Raw genomic sequence first — 23,583 nt, forward strand, 5'->3', positions numbered from 1 at the left:
CACAAAATTTACATTTACGCGTACATATATAATTATAAACTTTTATACATTTACACATTATCCGTAAAATATACAGGTTCGATTATATGAACATTTTTTAGGTATCTAATTCCATTTCTATATCAATTTGAACTAAAATTGTACTAAAATACTAGAAACCTTACTGTAGAAGGCTCAGTGATTTTGGAGCGCGACTGGTGGTTGCTCCTTGGAAAATATATTTTTATTACAATACATTCAAAAACGGCCGCCCTTAGGGCGGCCGTACACGGACCGCTTCAAGCAGTTGAGACCGACCGCTTGAAGCCGCGACCGCGCGGTGAACTATAGGCATTCATGCACCGCCGTACACGTGACGGCTCGAGCCGTCGCGACCGCTTCAAGCCGTCAACTGCATGACGAAATTCCACTGTGCCGTTGACGGCTCGCGAGCGGTCGTGAGGCATACACTGACTGCTCGAGCCGTTGACTGCGCTAGAGCCGTCGACGGCTCCCTTCCCCCCTGAAAATCAATGACTTGACTAGTCAAAAAAATCAACCGCTCGAGCGGTTGGTAGCGACGGCTCGAGCGGTCAACAACCGACGGCTCGAGCAGTTGAAGCTGACCGCTCGAGCCGTCCGTGTATGTCGCTCAGCCGTTAACTGCTCGAGCGGTCCGTGTGCGGCCGCCCTTACTGTCTAGTAAGGGCGGCCGTACACGGACCACTTCAAGCAGTTGAGACCGACGGCTTGAAGCCGCGACCGCGCGGTTAACTATGGACATTCATTCTGCCGTACACGGACTGCTCGAGCCGTCGCGACTGCTTCAAGCCGTCAACTGCGCGGTTTGTAGCGACAGGCGACAGCTCGAGCAGTCAACAACCGACCGCTCGAGCAGTCCGTGTACGTCGCTCAGCCGTTAACTGCTCGAACCGCCTGTGTACGACCGCTCTAATTATTTACCGTTTGTATAATTTTATTTTACATATGAAAACCCAATAAGTTTTACTTGCATTGAAATGAAACAAAAATAATTGTTTATGATAAAAATGTAGACGTCTCTAAAACAGACATATATTTTTAAAAATTGTTGAGAGTACAGAGTATAAAATACTATTGTAAATAGAAATAAAATAATTGAACTATTTCCTAGTAGGGTCAAAGGTCAATAAGACTATAAAAAAACAAATGCAGTATCTCAGAACTCTAGAATTAAAGAAAATCATACTTTTATATAGTAAATGAAATAAATAGCAGATAATGCCAGAAATTTAAAGAATTTTAGGAATAGAATACATAACTTCTATCCTAATCTAGGTTTCGCAGTTGCAATGAAAAAAAATCAACTTAATCTTTTCAAATCGTAACGTTTTTCATGCTTTTCTGTAAAAAATAAAATGAAACCATAAAAATGTCTTATCCCACTTACACAGGCTTACAATTTATTCTGGCCACAGATCGCTATCTACTTTCACAACAAACATTTTTAAAAGTCTTACTCTCATATATTCAAGCCCAAAATATTTTGCGAATACACCAAAACAGAATAACCCTACCTACCTACATTATATTAGATTTTCACTTTAGTCTCTCACCACCTTATACACACATTATGGGCCCTCTTCACAATGGGCAGCGTTGGGCGAGTTGAGGCAATCACGACAGTGTAGAGCGTAAGTGTCTATGATTGGTCATCCTTATTGCCTTAATGGCAATCATCAATCATTTGTTGGGCCAACGCTGCCCAATGTTAAGATAGCCCATTACACTAGAACCACCAGTCGCACAGAACACTATAAATGCACCATTAACCACTAGGAATGTCCGCTCTTCCTCAGTCTATGCACGAACTGTAACGCGAGAAGGAATCATTTAACCGTCCGCCGTTTGTTTTTCCTCACTTTGCCCGGTCTCTTCTTGTTGGCCGGTAGCTCCGAGTCCGTTTTACACACGATATCGTGCGCGTCGTGATCGGAACTGTCTATACCGTTTTCCAGTCGTATCGTGTTAAGGGCCATGTCTTCATCCGAGTCATAGTTGCCGTTTGGTTCATGTTTCTTATATAGGAACGAGTGTCGGTAGTTGACTTCGTCGTCCGAGTCCGTGCGTACTCTGTACCGCCTGCTGATATTTTGCAACGATTGGTTCTTTTGCAATTCACTGTGTACGGAGTCACGTATGTTCATTTCCGAGTTGGATTTCGTGCAGTACTCCTCTCTGTCGGATTCCGAGTACTTCCTGGACAGTTTCCTCGTCCGCTCGTTGTCTGGCAGAGACTCGAGCGGTGATTTAAGCCGCACTTCTGGCCCGCCGCCGTATATGTCAATGAAGAACCGCCACAGTTCCTCGCTGAGTTGCGCGTGGTCGGAGCCCGGTTTCAGCGTGCACTTTATCGTGCCGTCGATCTCCTGTAAGAGATGGTACGTGTAAGTTTCATACGGTTTAATTGATACACGAATATATTTTGCGTTTAAGATTGTTTGCGACGTATGACGTGTTGAACGGTGTGTTTTTCGTGATTTCTGACATGTGACGTAACGTTTGTCATGTCATAAATGACTCGTGTGTAGACTACACTAGTGTGCGCTATTGCAGTACGAGCGCATTGTCGACGGGCGGCGGCATTCGTTGTTGCGCACGAACGAATGCAAGGCGTGTAGTGAATTACGTGTGTGACGTGTAACATGGTAGTCGCGAGACGTGTAACATGGTAGACGTGTATGACGTGTAACATGGCATGATGTGTAACATGTTAGACGTGTGTGACATGTAACATGGTAGACGTGTGACGTGTAACATGTGATGTGTGTGACGTGTAACATATGGTGTGTTTCGTGTGACATATGACACGTTAGACGTGAAACATGAGACGTGTAACATGTTAGACGTGTGTGACGTGTAAAATGGAAGATGTGTGACGTGTAACAGGGTGTGACGTGTAACGTGTTAGACGTACGTGACGTGTAACACGTTAGACGTGTAACGTGTTAGACGTGTGTGACGTGTAACATGTGAGGTGTATGACGTGTAACATGTTAGACATGTGTGTGTGTGTACCTGCTGGTGCAGTATGGGCGCGTTGTCAACGGGGGGCGGTGGGCGGCGCGCCTTGTTTCGCACGAACGCCTGCCACTGACGGAACCACGCCATGCTGATCGCGTATATCGACTGCGGATGATCCTGTTCCTAAACACAAAAAACATGAACTTTAGTAAATACGCAAAAAAATATGAGATTCTATTCATTTTTTTGCTCTATAAAAAAAAGCTCTGAACTAATCTTTGTTTAATCAGAGACGCAGACGCATTAATAAATGTTAATTATTGCACATTACCTGGAAGCTAGCGTGCAATTCGGCGAACGCGGCTAACTCCGTCTCTCTTCTAGCACGCAGCTTGTGCTGTGCGCGCACGCACGTGCCGCACTCGTGGGCGTGGGACACCGCCGGCCCACCGCCGAAACTGTGGAACAAACAATCACTACATAGTATAAAACAAAGTCACTCTCTCTGTCCCTATGTCCATTTGTATGCTTAAATCTTTCAAACTACGCAACGGATTTTGATGGGGTTTTTTTAATAGAAAATAAATTAATTTTCACGATCTTTGTGTTTTTTTAAACACAAACATGCCTCAAACCACGAAAGCACACGTTTACAATAAAAACACCGAAGAAAAGTATACACTCTCAACATAAGTTGTTTTTTATGTGGTGCCAGTGGTATCACTGTCACCACATAAAAAACTTCCAGAGCGAATGCGACTTTGCGAGCGGCCAGCGCCACTGACACTAGCTGCAAAAAAAACTCTAGCGCTCACTGCTCGTGCAGAAACTCACAGAGCGGCTGCGACGTTGCCATAACTCATCATCAAGCCATAAATTATAAAAAAAAATATCTCACGGACAGCGCCACTGTCACAAACTGAAAAAAAAAAACGAAAGCTATAAAAGCTCACTGGCGGTGCAGGAACTCCCACAGCGGCTGCGGCAGGCGCGCGGCGAGCGCGTGCAGGTGCGCCGCGCGCTCCGCCCGCACGCCGCCGTGCGAGCACACGAAGTCGCTGTTGTCTATCGGCCCCGGCTCCGCCCACGTGTTGAACCTGGACATAATTATATATCAGTAATGAGTAATAATAACAATTTATCAGCAATCAGTATCAGTAATAACAACAATACATCAGTAATCAGTATCAGTAATAACAACAATACATTAGTAATCAGTATCAGTAATAATAACAATACATCAGGAATCAGTATCAGTAATAATAACAATATATCAGTAATCAGAAATAAAATACATCAGTAATCAGTATCAGTAATAACAACAATACATCAGTAATCGGTATCAGTAATAACAACAATACATCAGTAATTAGTATCAGTAATAATAACAATACATCAGTAATCAGTATCAGTAATAACAACAATACATCAGTAATTAGTATCAGTAATAATAACAATACATCAGTAATCAGTATCAGTAATAACAACAATACATCAGCAATCAGTATCAGTAATAACAATAATACATCAGTAATCAGTATCATTAATAATGGTCTAAGATCCAAATATAGGTCGACCTTCACCGGCGTGATAATAGAATGAGACCAATTTTATAATAAATTTAGTGTATTAAAAATCTATTAAAAATAGGTTTCCTGGGAAAATCCTGGACAGAAAGATTTTAAAAGTTTGTAACAAGGCTCGACATTGGGCGGGTCAGCTGGTTAAGTACATAAAAAAATTATCTACTAACTTATTAATCCACTGTCTGGATATATAAAACTTAATATCGTTGGGCTCATTCCGCGACGACTCCAATATTTCCGCCGCCTTCTGTCGCAGTATCGCCATTTGCGGATTTACTTTCCTGTAAATAAATAATTAAATAGTTACCAACATGGTATCAACAACGTTATATGTTGTCTTTTTTTTTTTTTTTTTTTTACTTAGGATAGGGAAGCGCTTGACCACAATCTCGCCTGATGGAAAGCTGAGATGCGGTCTAAGATGGTACGCGCTTCCCTAGTAGGTACCGGTTCACTCTTCGCTTGAAGACCCCCATATTGTACTCGTCGGGGAACACAGATTCAGGAAGCGCGTTCCAGTCCCTTGCGGTTCGAATGAAGAATGTAGAATCGAACCGCTTAGTCCGGGTACATGGAACGTCCACCATGTGGCGATGCCTAGAATCTGTGCGCCTCGACGATCGATGGAAGAAAAGATGTCGTTATAACGTTACACGGTACCGTTATAAGGTCCATAACGGTTTGATCATTTTTTTTATTTAAATTAAATGACATGTTTTTTTTATCGATAGCAATCAATATAAAATGTCTACGTCAATATCACACATTCATGGAGCGCCGTATGCATAGACCTGTCACTTTGGAAAAGCATAGACATAGACCGCTATCAATACGAACAACACTACGATATCGATACCGACGCATACCGATACGCACACCGTTACCGATACCGGTACATACCGAAATCGATACCGATACGCATCTATATAGTACAGTATATACGCCTCGCGCAATTATCAGTTATCGTTGCTGTAGTAGTTTACTCGAGCAAACAACATGTGGTACACAAACCGATACCGGTACACACCGAAATCGATACCGATATCAAACTGATACGCACCTATAGAACAGCACGTACGCCTCGCACGTGGCCAGGTGCTGCACCGGCACCGGCGATATCGCCGCGTCGTCGAACGTGTACCAGTTGTCGTCGCTGTTGTTGTTGCTGTTGTTGTTGTTGTTGGCACGAGCTATGCAAGTGTAATGGCCGCCGCCAGCCGTGCCCGCGTGGCATATAACCGCGCAGAGGGAGTAGCGACTTATTTTCGATGTGCATTCTGAAAGGGAAAATAATAAATCTATGGTATTACAGAAGAAAGGAAAGCATAATGAACTGAATCTAATTTTTTTAAAGTAAGTTTTCAATGTACTAACACGTGTAACAACGTAATAAACGTGAAAAATATCGGATATAAATAACGCCTTAGGTCACTCACTCAATTTATTTATTATTCAAATATTAAAAAATAAACTTTCACGCTTTAAATAAATAGTGAAGAATGTTTTACTTATGTTCGCTGTAAAATCTATACTAATATTATAAAGCTGAAGAGTTTGTTTGTTTGAACGCGCTAATCTCGGGAACTACTGGTCCGATTTGAAAAATTATTTTGGTGTTAGATAGCTCATTTATCGAGGAAGGCTACAGGCTATATATCATCACGCTACGACCTACGGGAGTGGAGCCACGGGGGTGAAACCGCGCGGAGAAGCTAGTAATAAAATAAGACCCTTGCATAATTTATAGACATCTAAGTAACACTCTATTTTAGAAGTTACATGTATAAACACAAAAAGATTAAACCTCTTCTTTTTCATATTTCTCTATAATTATTTTACACCAAAAAGTTTCCAATTATTTCACCACATCACTAACCTTTATGCGTATACGGCGCCATATTCAAATCGTTGATCGGAAACGAGACCCTCGCAGCGACCTTAGCGCTGAACATCAGCTCGTGCCGGAAGCGCTTGAGGTGCACACACAGCACTTCCGGTAACTTGATCACGCCGGACATCTTGATACCGTTGCGGAGTTTGTTGCAACGGGAACAGCTGTAACGGTATGGGTATCGGTATCGGTAAAAAAATGTTCGTCTTTGTAAAAAAAAATAGCGCTGGATTAATATAGTTATAGTTATTGTTATTTTGGTGTTAAATGACTTCTAAAGTAATTCGTTGTGTAATGAATTGTCGTCGAAAATTTAAATTTTTATTTTATCATATTATATTGTAGTCATTTGTTGAACCGAATAGAAAAATCAAATAAAAAAAATATATAATGTCTTTATTGCCTAAAGCCTCCATCTAAAGCAGATACAATTTAATATATAACATTTAAAAGTCCTAAAAATCATCCCATAAAAGACCCTTATTGCCATTACTATAAAACACAATTTCCAACAACAAACACGTACCTATACATATTATCGCCCTTAAGTTCGTCCGCACTGAAGAAAGCCGCGAGACAATCTTGTAGCGACACGACGGGGCCGTAGAACCACGATCTTAGCCAGCTTACTAGCCACCATAGCTAGAAAAATAGGTAAAAATATATAAAAAAATAACTATCTTTATTCAAAAATATTTGATGAATAATCACTGCATCTTATAATATAAATTGGCTTTCCGTCGTTTGTGTCTGTAGGCTTAAAACTTTAAAATTACGCAACAGATTTTGATGATTTTTTTAATACATAGTGATTCAAGAAAACCGCGACCGGAAAGCTAATATAAATATAATAACTTATTGATAACTTACTAATAACTTATTAACTTATATTTAGTTTTGTGGCATTCAAATGCTTTAGCAGAAAGTTTTAAAGTAACGTGTGGCCAAGGCTAGGCGTTGCTCCGGTTTGGCAAGAATTTTTGAAACCGAGAGGCTAGACGTTGCTCCGGTTTGGCAAAAAAACGCGGATTCGAATCCTGTCTCGAGCGAATTTTTTCTATTATTTAAAATTGTCTAACTTATGACTTACCCAACTCTCTTGAGACACATGCGGATGGTTAAGTATCGGCTGCTGACATCTAAGCACAGCTAAGTGTTCCCTTGAAGGTATCGGTAGGGATAGGTCCTGGAAGGTTTCTACACGCGTTGATACCTAGAGATATAAATTATTCAGAAATTAATATAATTGACATTGGTATACATACAGATTTACAAAAGAGGTATAAATTGTTAAAAAAGTGCTAATTTAATACATTTTTAAAACAACCTTTTTGTATAAAATATAAATATGTAATGTAAACTTTTGTTTAAAAATAAATAAATAATTAGAAAATACGATTACATTAGACTATCACGACGCAGGATACGAACGTGCGTGTTTCGCCGCACCATGGCGTACGTATGACCTATTTTTGTATTGATTTAAAATTTTAAAATATTTATAAGAATTTTAATGACACAAAATAAAAATTCACACTATATTATACCAAAAACATACCCTATTACATATAAGACACTGCACAGACGACAGCAGCTTGCCATCAAACACGTCGGACACGATACTACGGTATCTCACACCACGGTTGGTCCCATCCCCACCACCACCGCACACGCTTCCTGAACTTGATTTGCTGTAAAGTGGGGAAAATCCAAAAATATTAATTAAAATTAAAAAAGCACGAGTTAACGTTTAGAAAAATATTGTATGTGTTTTATGCAATTCGCTATTAATATGTTACATTGTATTTTGTAGAATTAAAGTTTTTGAAACTCAATGATACGAACGTGTATGTAAAAAAAAACATACGTCACTCAGGCAATCATACGAACATAAGTAATATTTTTACATATTTGTCACTCAGGCAAAGTTGAAATAATGTTGAAATAATTTTCAAATCAGTTCAAATTTGAAGGTTTTTATACATATAACAAACAATTTTAATAAAAAAAAAAAAAATCCTTATATGTAGAAACTAGAAACACACATTATAAAATATGGCTCCTAAGATACAGATAAGCTCTAGTTTAAGGTACAGTGTTCATAATTATGTAAGCTATTGTGTTTTTCGCAAAACAAAGAATTTATTTATTTATTTAAACAAAACTTACGTATGTTGCAACGACTCCGGCGCATCACTGTGCCCGCTAGAACACGTCTCGTAGCGTTCTTCGGTTTCGCTCGAACCGGATAATTCCGATTCGGAACCCGCCTCCCTCTGGTTCCAGTCTTTTGTTGGACCTGTGATTTTTTGTGGAACATAAATTAATACAAGATGGGGGAATACAGATAATTTTTGACACATTAATTTAATAGTTCAGGATACATCGCCCATTTTTGCAAGTGACTTCTATCAAGCTAATTTTCCGTTTGTAGCTTCATTTTGATGAGACGCCCAATAATTTCGTGTACGAAAGTCTCGATTGTGGTAGCTAACAGAGATAACAAGAATAAAAAATTTTGATTTGATGGTTATCAAATATTTATTACTAACTGAATGAATTTTTTTTTGTTCAATCTCAAGATAATAACCTAAATTATTCGAAAAAATATTTGTCCTACAAAATCTATGGTTTGTTCAAAGAGTCCCCCTTTCCAAAGTGTATCGATAACGAGGTCATCATAAATGATTACTAACAAGCAGATTTTTTTGTTTTCACTTAGTTAATCTTTATATAATTCAACAGACATATTGCGTAATAAATATTTGAGAACCATCAAATCAAAAAATTTTATCCTTGTTATCTCTGTTAGCTACCACAATCGAGAGTTTCGTACACGAAATTATTCGGTGTCTCATCAAAATAAAGCTACTCACGGAAAATCAGCTTGATAGTAGTCACTTGCAAAAATGGGCGATGTATCCTGAACTATAAGATTTTAAGCAGATTTTGAACAGTAGTTTCCTCCCCTAAACCTTTTATTTCCCTCCATCTCTGTTATTGGGTAATTAATAGATGTGTGTGTGCAAAAATTAAATAAAAAATAACCTAAAATTTCAACCAAAAAGTGTGTGTGAACCAAAGTGAATTATAGCCTACACATATGCCTATAGCCTATCTTCCTGCAGTGGAAACAAATACGTGCGTACAGAAAGTATGTATTCTAATTTTATAACTGAGTGGTTTGTTTTCTTAACAAAGTAACATGAAAGCAAGTCCTACAGAAAATGGTAAGTACATTATATAATATTATAAAAAATATTACCATTAACTTGCTGTGTGAGCACGTTGTACGTGAAATGGTGCGTGCCAGCAAAACTGGCCGAGCGTCGGTGCCGCGATCCCATACTCTCTGACTGCTGGCGTATTCTAAGAAAAATAAAACTATATAATGAACATTTTTAAGCGAATATCTATCATTTTTAATGTTCCAGAATGTCATTTAAGTTTTAAGAGCTTGCGCGCAAGAGCAACTTTTGTCTCCGCAACTATTTTGTCTCTCCCATCAACTCTATGGGCTAGTATGAAAGTGCGCGCACGTAGCGACGCAACTCCCCATAGAGTTGATGGGAGAGACAAAATAGTTGCGGAGACAAAAGTTGCTCTTGCGCGCAAGCTCTAATTGAAATTTATTTACGAAATAGGACAAAAAAAAAAAAACACTTTAAAGGCCAGTTATAATATAGCACTAGTTTAGATTTTATAATTTTTTACACGCTTTATATTAGCTTCACCTGTATGTTTGTATGTTTGTAACCGACTTCTTTGGGCGCGATTTTGACCCACTTTAAACGACCAGATTTCGTTCAAACTTTGTAGATTTATTGAGGACCGATGACAATACACTAATTTGATAAAATTTTCTATTTTTTAGTTCGGTTTTCTATAAAAAGCGTGTTTTTTAGTTTTTTTAAACTATTATTATTCTATTGTATTGGGAGAGCTAGATTCATCTTATGAAATTTAAAATTTGTTTTATCGATATCTAAATGTCTTCCTGAATTTGAATAAACGGGGTTTTAATCTGGTTCAACCAAACCGAAGCAGCTATTATTTACATTATTTATGTATGTAAAACGTAAAAATTTGTCTAAAAGTCCTTATTATTATTTAGAACTCACCTCAAATATCCATCATGTCTGGGCTCATTGTAGGACGCGGGTGATTTCCGTCTCATGCGCGCGAAGTATGGCGCGTCACTGGCTGTCGACACACACATTATTTAATACTTTTATTACACAAATAGACACACACATACGCATATAGATAAAAACACGCATACATACGCGCATCTACATATTATACTATACTAATTTACCACCCGCGGCTTCGCCCGCTTTGTCTAAAACCTAATAAATTATAGACTAAAACCTTCCTCTTGAATCACTCTATCTATTAAAAAAAAAACCGCATCAAAATTCGTTGCGTAGTTTTAAAGATTTAAGCGTACAAAGGGACATAGGGACAGAGAAAGCGAGCGATGTTTTATACTATGTAGTGATATAAAAAAGAGAGTGTGTGCCGAGCACACGTGTCAGAAATGAAATTTCTATGTCAAGATTCAATGAAACCAAAATCGTCGCATTACTCGATAACGTGACGGCATTCCCATGATGCGACCTTGAAATTTTACTCTCAACGCGCCAAAGTTTCACTTCAATATATACACACACAATCACATACATACTTGACATAAAGTACGCACGTGCACGCACACATACGCACGTGTGTACGCATTTTATTTTATGGTACATTTGCAAATACATTTCTGTTCTATTTTTGTTTGCTTATAAATAATTGATACTGGAAGGAGTGGTTTAGTAACATCAAGCATACATATAAATGAAATAAAAAATTGTTGGTTAAAATTTTTTCGTTTTAAATCCTCTAAATTAAAATCTATACTAATATTATAAAGCTGAAAAGTTTGTTTGTTTGAACGCGCTAATTTCGGCAACTACTGGTCCGCCCATTCATCGAGGAAGACTATATGCTATATATCATCAGTCATCACGCGAAGACCAACAGGAGCGGAGCCACGCGGGTGGAGCCGCGGAGCGCAGCTAGTGCAATACATTTTTACTGTTTTATATCCATTAAAAGTATACAAATATTTATCACTATAATATTACCTCCGGAAGATACAGCTCTCCGCCGTATATGCAACGTCCTATTTTCTTGCGGTTCACCTTCCGATTCTGTCACTAGCTTATCTTCCGGCGTGTTGTCCCATACCTGAAAATATATGTTTTACTAGATTTCCGCCCGCGGCTTCGCCCGCGTTTGCAAAGGAAAACCCGCATAGTTCCCGTTCCCGTGGGATTTCCGGGATAAAAACTATCCTATGTGTTAATCCAAGTTACCCTCTATATGTGTGCTAAATTTCATTGTAATCGGTTCAGTAGTTTTTACGTGAAAGAGTAACAAACATCCATACATCCATACTTACAAACTTTCGCCTTTATAATATATTTATAATATAATATTAGATATTAGATTATCAAAATTAATGAAAATTTACAAATTTTTTAGCTACTTTTTGATAAAAACACATATAAATATACAAATTTATTAACAGCTTGACCCAACTACTGATCCGGAATAGAAAAATTAGCCTATATCACTCGGAAGATTGATGTTGATTTCTTATAGTATAAGAATGTTCGTAAACGCTTGATTAGAAATAAATAATTACTGATGGAAAGAACACAACTGCGTGAAATTTGTGAAGTTGTATACAAATTTAAACCCAAAAATTCTGTATTTATGTAACTTTCATATTATAATGTAACATTTTTGTTACAAAATTAAAAAATAAAATTAACATTTACCGGCTCTTTCAATTCTTCGTGCAACTGGTCCATGAAACACCGCAAGAACTCTTGCGTGTCATGCTGTTGATAACCACGGAACATCGGGTGTACCTATTGTAAAAATATCGTTTTATTACATTTTAATATTATAACACAATAAATCTTATTACTTATTACTATTAATGTCTTAAAAATGGATAAATGATGTTATAATTATCCAAATTCTAAACAATTATATGTATACTCTGTTTTATGTTTTAAAATGTATAAAAGAGTTATTATATTACAAAAAAAAAAATATAAACTCTGTATACTTACATGTCGTATCCCGTAGAGAATACCATTAGGTACAACATAGCCTCTTGTCTTCCTGCTCCACATCTCTTTTATTAATTTTTGGTATGCACTGTGACAAATAAAATATTTTACGTTTAACTCTTTTTTAGTGTAAGTGCAGATACTTAGATTTTTTATGCGATGTTATTATGACGGTAGATACAAAAAAATAAAATTTTCACAAAATTACATATAACTTTCTATAAAATCTCTTTCTAAACCACTCACCGACTCAACCCCGGCTTCTTGTCAGCGGCCAGCACTGATACCGCCGCGGCACATTCCATAAAGTATGACGTCAGAGGCTGCGTATTACTGAGGGCTTGTAACGCAGCGTTCATGTAACACGTGTTGCCCATGTTCTGGAGCCCTACTAGACCTGGAATGGGGTGTATAATTGTAGTAAATTATTATATAATAGTCTGGAATATAATATTAATATGGGAAATGAAAAATTTAATAAAATAGTGAGGTCGTAAGTATGGATCCGACTCGAAGGACCATTGCTAAAGTTAAACAAATGGGGCAGATTAGCGAGTTATTGAAAAAATTAGACACTTTTATCAAAATAACGTAACTTATGGGTCAATAGGCTCTTTAAATTTAATAAAAATTCATAATTATAAAAAAAAAAAAAAAGTATTTCGGTTCGGAATACCCGGTTCAGAAAGCAGTTTCTACAAAGAAGAGCCAAGCTTTTTAACACACTTTTAATAGCTTCACCTGTATGTTTCAGTAATTTCAAGAGTTTAAGTTTATATTTTTTTAACTACATTAATTATAATATTGTCTATAGTATTTAATAACGTGTTCTTGTACACACCTCTAGGCCGCTGCTCATCATCATACTCTGTGTCCTCCACCTCCAGGTCATCATCGTTCACACTGATACCAACCGACCCTAGCCTTGTACTAACCGCCATATCTTCTATTGTTGTTGAATCTGCGCTCATCTGGAGAAATTATTAATAAATTTAATATTAGTGGATAATAAACAGTTTAGTTTAAAGTACTTTTTAATATACTATGCTTCTTCCTTGGTTTTATTTATTTGGAGAATGTACAGGAACAATTTTAAAAACTATAACATGATGTTGATTTTTAATTTACACGTCATTCTAATATGCCAGTGTTAGGTTTTATTATTTATTTTATACAATTATTGAGTTTTTTATTATTGCTCTAATATTTCTATTCTACATACATTTGACAGTTTGTAATAAAACGGGGGTCAAATAAGGCATTTAAATACAACAGCATTAATATTTAATACTAGCGGTCCGCCCCGGCTTCGCCCGTGGTACTTTTTTACGTTTTCTCTCCATAAGATCCATCCTCGTACTTCAAGAAATGTAATAAAAAAAGAATTAACGAAATCGGTTCAGTTGTTCTCGAGTTATGCGCTTACCAACACATTTTGCGATTCATTTTTATATTATAAGATTATTATAGAGTATAGACATTTAATAAATTAATGTAATGAGATCAAACTGATTTGTCGTTTAATGTGTATTGGGCGAGTATCGATAGTGTAGCGGGCCTAAATGTCTATGATCGGCCGTCGTTGTAGTTGTTTATTCATAATCGCCGTAATGGCCACAATCAAAGACGATCATTTGTTGGGCCAACGCTGCTCATTGTGAAAAGGGCCCATTATATGTTTTTACATCTGCAAATAGATGATTTGAATTTAAAATTTAACTCACCCTGGCCTGTGTCAAGGCAGCTCTGATGTGGACCTCTTTCTCGCACAAGTAACACCATATTCGTTCCGTGGATACGTTCATATGAACACAATGCAGTGGTAAATTCTGAAAAATACAATATTCATATTCAATCTAAGATTCTTTTAAAGTACATGTACATATGAAAGTCAGGCAATTGTCCGACTCGTATACAGACGTGAAGGCGAAACGAAAAGCGAAGGCTTTTGACGACGCGAAAATATTTTTTAGTTTATCCTGGCAAACATGACAAGGAACTAGTCTGTTCAATTTCCGAGTAGGGTAGTTATAAAAGAAGAGTCTAATCATACGAAAACCTATGGATACACAATAATTGTGCATTATTCATTTATACATTTTATGACCTTCGATACGAGAGAGGGTCCTTCTTATCTATAAACACGAAGTCAACCAACGTATATACTTATAGCCAAGTAAATATTGTCACAACGTCAGTGCATCATGTTATTTGAATTTGCGTAATTCTTTCAAATAAGACCAACAATCATTGCATCATAAATAAAAATAAAAAAATTCATGAATAGATTAAATGAACATTTTCAATTTTGGTTGAGGCAGGCAGGCATACTGTTAGGTTATGTAAGTTATGTAAGTTTTTACCCGACTGCCAAAGAAGGAGGGTAATGTTTTTCGAGTGTATGTAAGTATGTATGTATGTCTTTTCCTTTGTGACAACCTGTAGCCTAAACGGCTTGATGGATTTTGATGTATGAGGTATCGTTAGATTTGTCTTGATTACGGGAGTGTCATAGGATACATTTTATCCTAAAAGTCCCACGGGATAAAGACATAATAATATTTTTTCTAAATTTCCCTTTAAAAAAATATGTATGCGGTATCATTAGATTCATTTCAATCACTCTTTTTTTAGTGTGCAGTCGGGTATTTTGTTTTTTTAATAATAATTTTTACTTGTTGAGTTTTGCTATCTAAATGTAAAGGAGTAAAATAAAATGCATTACTGAGTATCCTATTTTTTTAAATTTTGTGTCTGCCAAGTTTTAGTTAGAATTTTCCGATGAATTTGCGTGAGAGAGCAACAAACATATTCAATTCATACAGACTTTCGGATCTATTCAGATGGAACTAATATCTTGATATTGCCTTGAATTCAATAAGCTTCAAATATTCATATTTGGAAGTATAATATCAAAATGAATCCCTATTTTCCGTTGTCCATGATATTATAGAATTCATTCAACAACGTAAGTTTTCTAATGGTTTGTAAATGTAGCTAAATTACGCAGAAAATTAGAAGTTTCTTATAAATTTTACAACTTGTAGAATCACTTTCAACTCAGATAGTGTCAACAGATTGTATCATATTATAATTTCAATATACAGGGTGTCCCACTGTTGGTATACTAAGCTCAAAAGAGCTTATAGTTTTGCATAGGTACGCTGAGTACGTAAAAAATACTTATAAAATTCCAGACGCAGATTTTTTTCAAATAGATGAATTCTTAAAACTATGTGTACACCCATAACAAGCAACCCGCCCAGCTTTGCTACCAGCACGTGACCTATCGTTTAAGATTACGTTTTCATAGATAAAATGCTCACATTAGCGAAGCGGTATTTGCCGGCTGCACGAAGCTAGAGGAGAAAACATGGATTTTCAGGAAAAATTTAGCAAAAATTTTTTGATGTAATTTTGTTGTTTAAGTATTTTTACGTGATCAGTGTATGCAAAACTACAAGTCCCTTCGCGCTTAGTAAACCAATAGAGGGACACCCTGTATATTATAAATAATATATCCTTGCATAGCTGTTATGATCAGCGTTAATCTATTTTTCACCAATAAATCGTCTAGGATCACTATCCAAAAAAAATGTGTCGAATTACGATTCGCACTCGTCGTCAAGGTTTGTATACGTTTATCATATTATGCGATAAAACGACGCGTCTAGTTTTTTTTTTGCTTTGACGTAATAAAAGACTGACATTTGTAAAATAATAACTCTGTGAAAAATAAAAAATGGCGCAAAATCGTGTTCAATGTCTTTATTGTTATTATTGCTGAGCCGAAAAGTTCATTCGACATAAAAATAACTTAACACGCGACGGTTTTTCCATAAAGATTACCGGTCCCCAATTTGCACCCTTCAAATATAGCCTATAAACTTTTCCAAGGTTCCATATGAGTAACTAGCTGTGCCCCGCGGTTTTACCCGCAGTGCTCGACTACTGTTGGTCTGAGCGTGATGATATAAGCCTTCCTCGATAAATGGGCTATCTAACACCGAAAGAATTTTTGCAAATCGGCCCAGTAGTTCCTGAGATTAGCGTGTTCAAACAATCTCTTCAGCTTTATAAATATTAAGTTTAGATATCACTTATCAATATTAATAACTACGATACACATATCCCTTTTTTCCTATCTCTTGTAATAGGCATAATATAGTTAGGCTTAATAACTATCTCGTTACTAATGGACTGTGTAACCCAGAAAGGCAAATATAGGTAACATGGTCAATTGTTTTATATTGGAACCATTTCTAAAACAACAACCAAATAAATTTATTCAGTGCGTTAATAGGCCGATATTCATTTATAAATATTTAATATCACTTATTTTAAGTTGGCAATACAGGAAGGTGTTCATTACATATTATCTACTATAAATAACATAATAAAAAAATAAACATTACGACAAAAGTGTTATTTTTTTATCTACTTACTTAGGATCAAGTTTCACTCTTTTATAATTTATGTTTCCAGCGTTAATTTTACTATATTTCAATCATGTTTAGATTTTATTTGCAGGGTAGATAGACTTTAAGCTATTGCATAGCTTCTATCGCGGGCCTTGAGTGCGGGGACCGAATCGAGAAATTCCGTAACGAAAAAACCTCACGCTCCCCACTCCGACGGCGGAGGTGTGGCTTGAAGGCATAGCATGCAATAGCTTTACCGCGGCAGTCCCCGAGTGACACACGTCGTTTTTTTTTTATTTTTCTTATGTTCTAAATGTAGTAAATGTATTTGGAACAAGACAAAGAAAGTACTTGAAAACGTCGTTTTACGTATTCGAGATGAGATCTGAATACGATTTTTTTTTATTTTCATATATTTGGAACAAGGAACATGAGGGTTTTATTTGGCTTGGAGCCGAATTAATAAAATTACAACTCACATATTATGACTTACTTCTTTGTTTGAGGAATGCCCCAAACAAAGGTTTTATTTTATTATACCCGGGACATAGGATAGGAATAAAACCTATCCTATGTCCCGGGGTAAAAAGTAGCCTATGTCCTTTCTCGGGTATCAAAATATCTCTATACCAAATTTCATGCAAATTGGTTCAGTAGGTAGTGTAGGCGTGATTGAGTAACAGACAGACAGAGTTACTTTCGCATTTATAATATTAATATGGATAGTATGGATTGGGATAGTTTGTACCGTGTACGCCTTGCCAATGATATAATAAACTAGTTTTGTATGTAAAATACCACTGGTACTAGACATAACAATCGTCACACACTATGTGTAAAGTCCAGTAAGTTTTTATGTAAATAATAAACATTACTGACGCAAGTAGCCAAAATTTGTTAGTTTAAAGTTTACAATATTAATTGCACCCGTGCGAATCCGTTCGGGGTCGCTAGTTTTATTATATTATGAATTATAATGTATTGTTTTCAATTATATTTTACGACAATGCATCGAACATTTTATTATCAAAACAAATGAGAAAATTAAGATGAATCACGAGGCAAAGGGCATATGAATGGTGCAAAATGCAAATTGGCAATATTTTACTAAACTTGTATGCAAGTAAACGTGTATTATACAACAATTAAACAATGTTCGAATAGATTTTACTAAATGTTTTTTAGCTGAGCCGTTTCTATTTTTGTAATGAGATTTGAATACATATTCAAGATATGCTCAAGGTTGCCTGATAGAGATCGCTACCGAACGATAAGGCCGCCCTTTGCTTATTTTATTGTATTGCTTATTTTAATTGTATTTTATATATTTTTTATTTCTATAGCAATTAAGGATTTTCATTCATTCATTCATACTCTAGTATTTTCTTAATGAAGATTCATCATCATAAAAATTGATCAGATACTTTTTATAAAATGGGGTAAATTCGCTACTTACAAATATTAAAATACCTAAAATATTATCGTTATTGTAATGATCGCTGTTTCGACTTTCGAGTGGCAAAAGATAAGATTGTGCGAAAATCTAATTATGATAATAATTGTTGTTTATTGTGATTTTTTCAAATTAAATATTTATGTGGCTATTTTTTTTTATTCACTGATTTTATATGGCGCTTCATAGCTGTTTCTCTGATCGTTATCGATTTTAGACAATATGTAGGAACCTATCGAATATACTTGCCCTTAAAGCTTTTACACGAAAACGAAATAATATATCATAACAAGATTAAAGGCATAGAGATAGATTATAATTTAGATGACTAATAAAAAATGTAGATTATTGAATAAGATTAACATATTAATCATCAATACATGTACCGAATCAAACTACTTATGTATTTAAAAAAATGTGTGCGTGTACTAGTATACACACGTAAGAAGTGAAACGTCTTTATGACCTTATTTTTCAAACAATAATTCACTATATGCAACTTTATAGACATACGTCGAATCACACGTGGTAGGGATAAGAAAAAGATGGCGCATAACGGTAAAATGTCATGCGTAGCGAAAAAATGTAACACTAAATTTTTTTCCAACCCCAATAAAAAAGTTTCACTTCAAAAATGTTTCAAACAATTCCTACCTACTTATAATGCTGCATAATTTTTATCTTTCTATGACTGACCTTTTGGTGCTTTGTGCTGTGGTCATTGTTAACTTCAGAGCAGCCGATATGATGACAGTCAGGTTGGAGGCATATCCATAGATTTGGTCCCGGGCATCCACAATCGAAACACGCTAGGTTCTGAAAATTAAACGGGATAATTAAAAACTTTATATTATATGTATAAACCATACGCAATTTTTTATTTAGTTTTTATAAAAAATTGAAATCATTTTAGAATGTTTGTAATTTTCATAATGATGTTCTTCAAACATAATATAATCTAAAATTAATTAGCCAGGATATTTTCCTGTGCAGATAAGATGCGCACTAATAAATGCAACCTAAATTTGTACAAGAAAGGTGCAAAGGACGATATTGGGAATTACAGGCCAATATCTCTAATTTCGAATGTATATAAAGTTTTCGCAAAAGTTATCCTGGACAGAGTGTCAAACCAACTAGACGAAAACAAACCGATAGAACAGGCTGGTTTCAGAAAAGGATTCAGTACAATTGATCAAATACATACAATTAAACAGCTTATCCAAAAATACAATGAATACAATAAAACTATTTATCTGGCATTCATAGATTACTCTAAAGCTTTCGATAGTCTCAAACACGAATCCGTATGGCAAAGCTTAAAAGAGCAGGGAATTCAAAATTTATACATAGACATCATCAAAAACATATACAAGGAAAGTAAAGCTAGTGTCCGACTGGAATCAATGGGAGATGTTTTTCCAATTGAAAGGGGTGTCAGACAGGGTGATCCACTCTCACCAAAGCTGTTTACAGCAGTGCTAGAACAAATGTTCAGGAAACTAGAATGGGAGCATGTGGGACTTAACATAAATGGATCAAGACTGAATAATCTCAGATTTGCTGATGACTTGGTGTTATTAGAAGAAGACCCGCTACTACTGGAATCTATGATACAAACTTTAGCAGATAGAGGCAGGGAAGTGGGTCTAGAAATGAACTCTAGTAAAACTAAAGTAATGACGAATTCAACACCCATAGACATAACCATCAATGGACAAAAACTTGAATACGTAGAGGAATATGTGTATCTCGGCCAGATTATATCACCTTATGATCAAATGTCCAAAGAAATAGACAAAAGAATTGCAACAGGATGGAAGAAATACTGGGCCATGAAAGAAATCATGAAAAGCAAGTCTCTGGGAATTAAGATCAAGAAGAAAACATTTGATACCTGCATCCTACCCTGTATAACATACGGCTGCGAAACCTGGGCTCTAACTAAACGCCATAGGGATAAACTAGCAAGTTGTCAAAGAGGTATGGAAAGGAGCATGCTGGGTCTGAAACTAAAAGACAAAGTTAAGAGTACAGACATTAGACGTAAAACAAAATTAACAGACATCCTTAAAAGCATAGACCAATTAAAATGGAGATGGACTGGACATATGCTCCGCTGCAAAAAAGAAAAATGGAGCAAACAGGTCACTGTCTGGTACCCTAGGGATGGAGTAAGGAGCCGGGGCCGCAAAGCTAGGAGATGGGAGGACGAATTAAAAATGACCGCAGGGCCCTTTTGGACAAGAGTGGCAGCAGACAGAGCACAATGGAAAGAGTTGGAGGAGGCCTTTGCCGTAAGGCATACCGAAATTAGAGATATTTTATAGTGAAATTTCGTTTTTAGTTTTAAGTAATTTTATGTTTATATATGTCAACTTTTTTCGGAAATAAAGGCTTTATTATTATTATTAATAAATGCAACCACTGCAGCCAGCCAGACAGCCCGGACTCATACCAAAATAGCAATAGGAACAGTATATCAAAAAACCAACTATACTAAAATTCCTTTTTTTCAAACGTTGCTAGCTCCCGTACTATAATCATCTTATATCATCTTAAAAAAATTGTCATGATTGAAGTTAGACTCCACCAAAATCTATCACAACAATATTTGGGATTAAAAAATTAAGCAATACTTCTTGGTGAATAAAAAAATTATGTCAATAATATTGCCCATGAAAAAATATAGAAATAGGATGAAAATTACACAAGAAGAAAATAAAACACCAAATAACAGTAAATTACAACTTTTACAAAAACTCCATACATGGAATGGCTATTTATTCTCATTAATATTACCTTTACCTTGATATTTTTTTAACCTCCTTTTTTTTGAAGTCGGTTAACTTCAAAAAAAAAGGAGGTTATCAATTCGGTATGTTATTGTATTTCATATTAAACTAAAGATTTTTATTATATTCAAATGTGTATGGCCTTAAAATTTTGCTTCATATAATTTTTCTTACCAGAAGTATACTATGTAAGTATCTAAACTGTGTATAGTAATTATAACATACCAAATTATTTATCATTTATGAATTTAATGTTACTCAGTAACCTATAATATTATTATAAAGCTAAAAAGTTTGTTTGTTTGAATGCGCTAATTTCAAGAACTACTGGTCCGAATTGAAAAATTCTTTTGGTGTTAGATACCCCATTTATCGAGGAAGGCTATAAGATATCATCACGCTGAGACCAACTGGAGTGGGGCACAGCTAGTCATTTATTAATTTTATTCAAGCAAATTATTAAAATAAAAAAATGTTGTGATGCAGCTGCAGTAATATTAGCTCAACAAAACAAAGTAGTGATTTGATTATTAAATAGAGAATACATGAAGATATTTTAAAATTTAAATTCAAATCGTACAAAACCAAAGTTCGAAATAAATGCAATAGTAACTATGATATTTAAATTGTATTCATGCTTGTTATTTCTATATTTATTTGTATAATCAAGTAGACTGTATGCGACTGAATGTGTATTTTTTTTAAAGAACTTAAATTTTTAGTGGAAACTTTGCTGATATGTGTATAGTTTGTTATCTCTTATTTATAAGATATATTGTATTGTTTGTTTCCCAAAGATAAATAAATAAATAAATAAAATAAAATAAAATTTTTCAATGTACATATTATTTTATCATTGAAAAGATACTGGCAATGCTTTTGAATGTTGTCATGGTGTTCAGTACTTCTGTAAACTTATTGGATTAATCCTATAAGATACTACTTGATATTACTATACAGAAGCCATACTTCAACTTATTCAACTATTACAATGTCTATTCTATAATATAAAAATGAATCGCAAAATGTGTTGGTAAGCGCATAACTCGAGAACGGCTGAACCGATTTTGATAATTCTTTTTTTATTATATTCCTTGAAGTACGAGGATGGTTCTTATATAGAGAAAACGTTAATATGTACCACGGGCGAAGCCGGGGCGGGCCGCTAGTTATACTATGAAATTAAGAGTTAAATTAAAAAATTCAACATACTTATTCTTTTTTATAATTTTTAAGCATGTATTTCATTGAGAATAGGTATTTCATATGATTATAGTTAAAAATCCTATTAGGAACTAAATATCATTACATTACTATATACTTATGCATTAATATAGCAAGAAGACTGAAGAATACATGAATTATTGAAGCAATCAGCATTCTATCATTTTATCTTTATCTTTTTCATAATTATAAGCATAGGTGGTATGAATGTATTTAATTTATTATTTAAGTTATAATAAAAACTATTTCCCTCAATAAACTGATGTAATTTTTACAATAATGACACTCGGAAGGCCTATGAATCATTTTTTTCTTATATGATTAGTTTGTAAACAATGACTTGAGTAAATATACAACAATGTAATGTATAGATAGATGTAGATAATATTACTTGTAACATTATCATTGCATAAGACAAATAAGGAATGCTAATTAAATAGGTAGGTACTTCATTGACATTTCGAGGTTAGGTATCATCTAAATTTATTTATTATTACCTCTTTTGACTGCCATAATTCCTGTTCCAGCACGTTAACAAGTGTATTGAGATGTTCACACGTCACGCCTTTATCCATTTTCTCGATAAATCAACTGGGCATCCGATAAAACATAAATTTCAACTCAAATCTAATGAATCACAACAGTCACGTAAATAAACATGACCTATATCATGTACGGTGCCAAAATTGTGTTGTTGAGTGTACACAGGGGTAAAACGAGAAAATTTATAACACACATTTCGAAAAACACTGTTAATTAAATTAATAATCAGAAATTTTTCTTCAACACAAAAACGTCCAGTGACGAGCGAAAAGTCAGGCAACAACATAGACAATCTAGAATAATTCCATCATTTCCATCCTGTGATTCTATCTGTGGATTCCATCAAGATTCCATCACACTTAGCCATCACACCATAATACTATTCAAAATCTTCACAGAAATCGTACATACTAATTCAAAAGATTAGCTGCATATAATAAATTTAATTACTTTATAATTTTGGAATTGTGATAAACAATAATTTATAATAGGAAGATGTCACGCATTAGCCAAATCCTTGTATCCAGCGATGTATTATGTATGATGTGGTACCTATT

General features: G+C 35.3%; 1 protein-coding gene across 1 annotated transcript; it reads right to left on the minus strand.

The window, feature by feature from the left end:
* Positions 1-686: 686 nt before the first annotated feature.
* Positions 687-23,297, minus strand: LOC123701824 (ubiquitin carboxyl-terminal hydrolase 20). The gene is made up of 21 exons (XM_045649396.1): positions 22,981-23,297; positions 19,161-19,280; positions 14,315-14,419; positions 13,432-13,561; positions 12,837-12,987; positions 12,591-12,678; positions 12,291-12,383; positions 11,592-11,694; positions 10,581-10,662; positions 9,725-9,828; positions 8,629-8,758; positions 8,018-8,150; positions 7,550-7,672; positions 6,986-7,101; positions 6,445-6,623; positions 5,629-5,845; positions 4,736-4,849; positions 3,936-4,079; positions 3,314-3,440; positions 3,037-3,165; positions 687-2,387 (listed from the first exon to the last, which is right to left on the minus strand). Exons 1-21 carry the CDS (start codon positions 23,056-23,058, stop codon positions 1,848-1,850), a joined length of 3,006 nt encoding a protein of 1,001 aa, XP_045505352.1. The 5' UTR covers positions 23,059-23,297; the 3' UTR covers positions 687-1,847.
* Between the last annotated feature and the right edge of the window lie 286 nt (positions 23,298-23,583).

This window comes from Colias croceus, chromosome 22, assembly GCF_905220415.1.
Source record: "Colias croceus chromosome 22, ilColCroc2.1".
NCBI classification, from domain to species: Eukaryota; Metazoa; Arthropoda; class Insecta; order Lepidoptera; family Pieridae; genus Colias; species Colias croceus.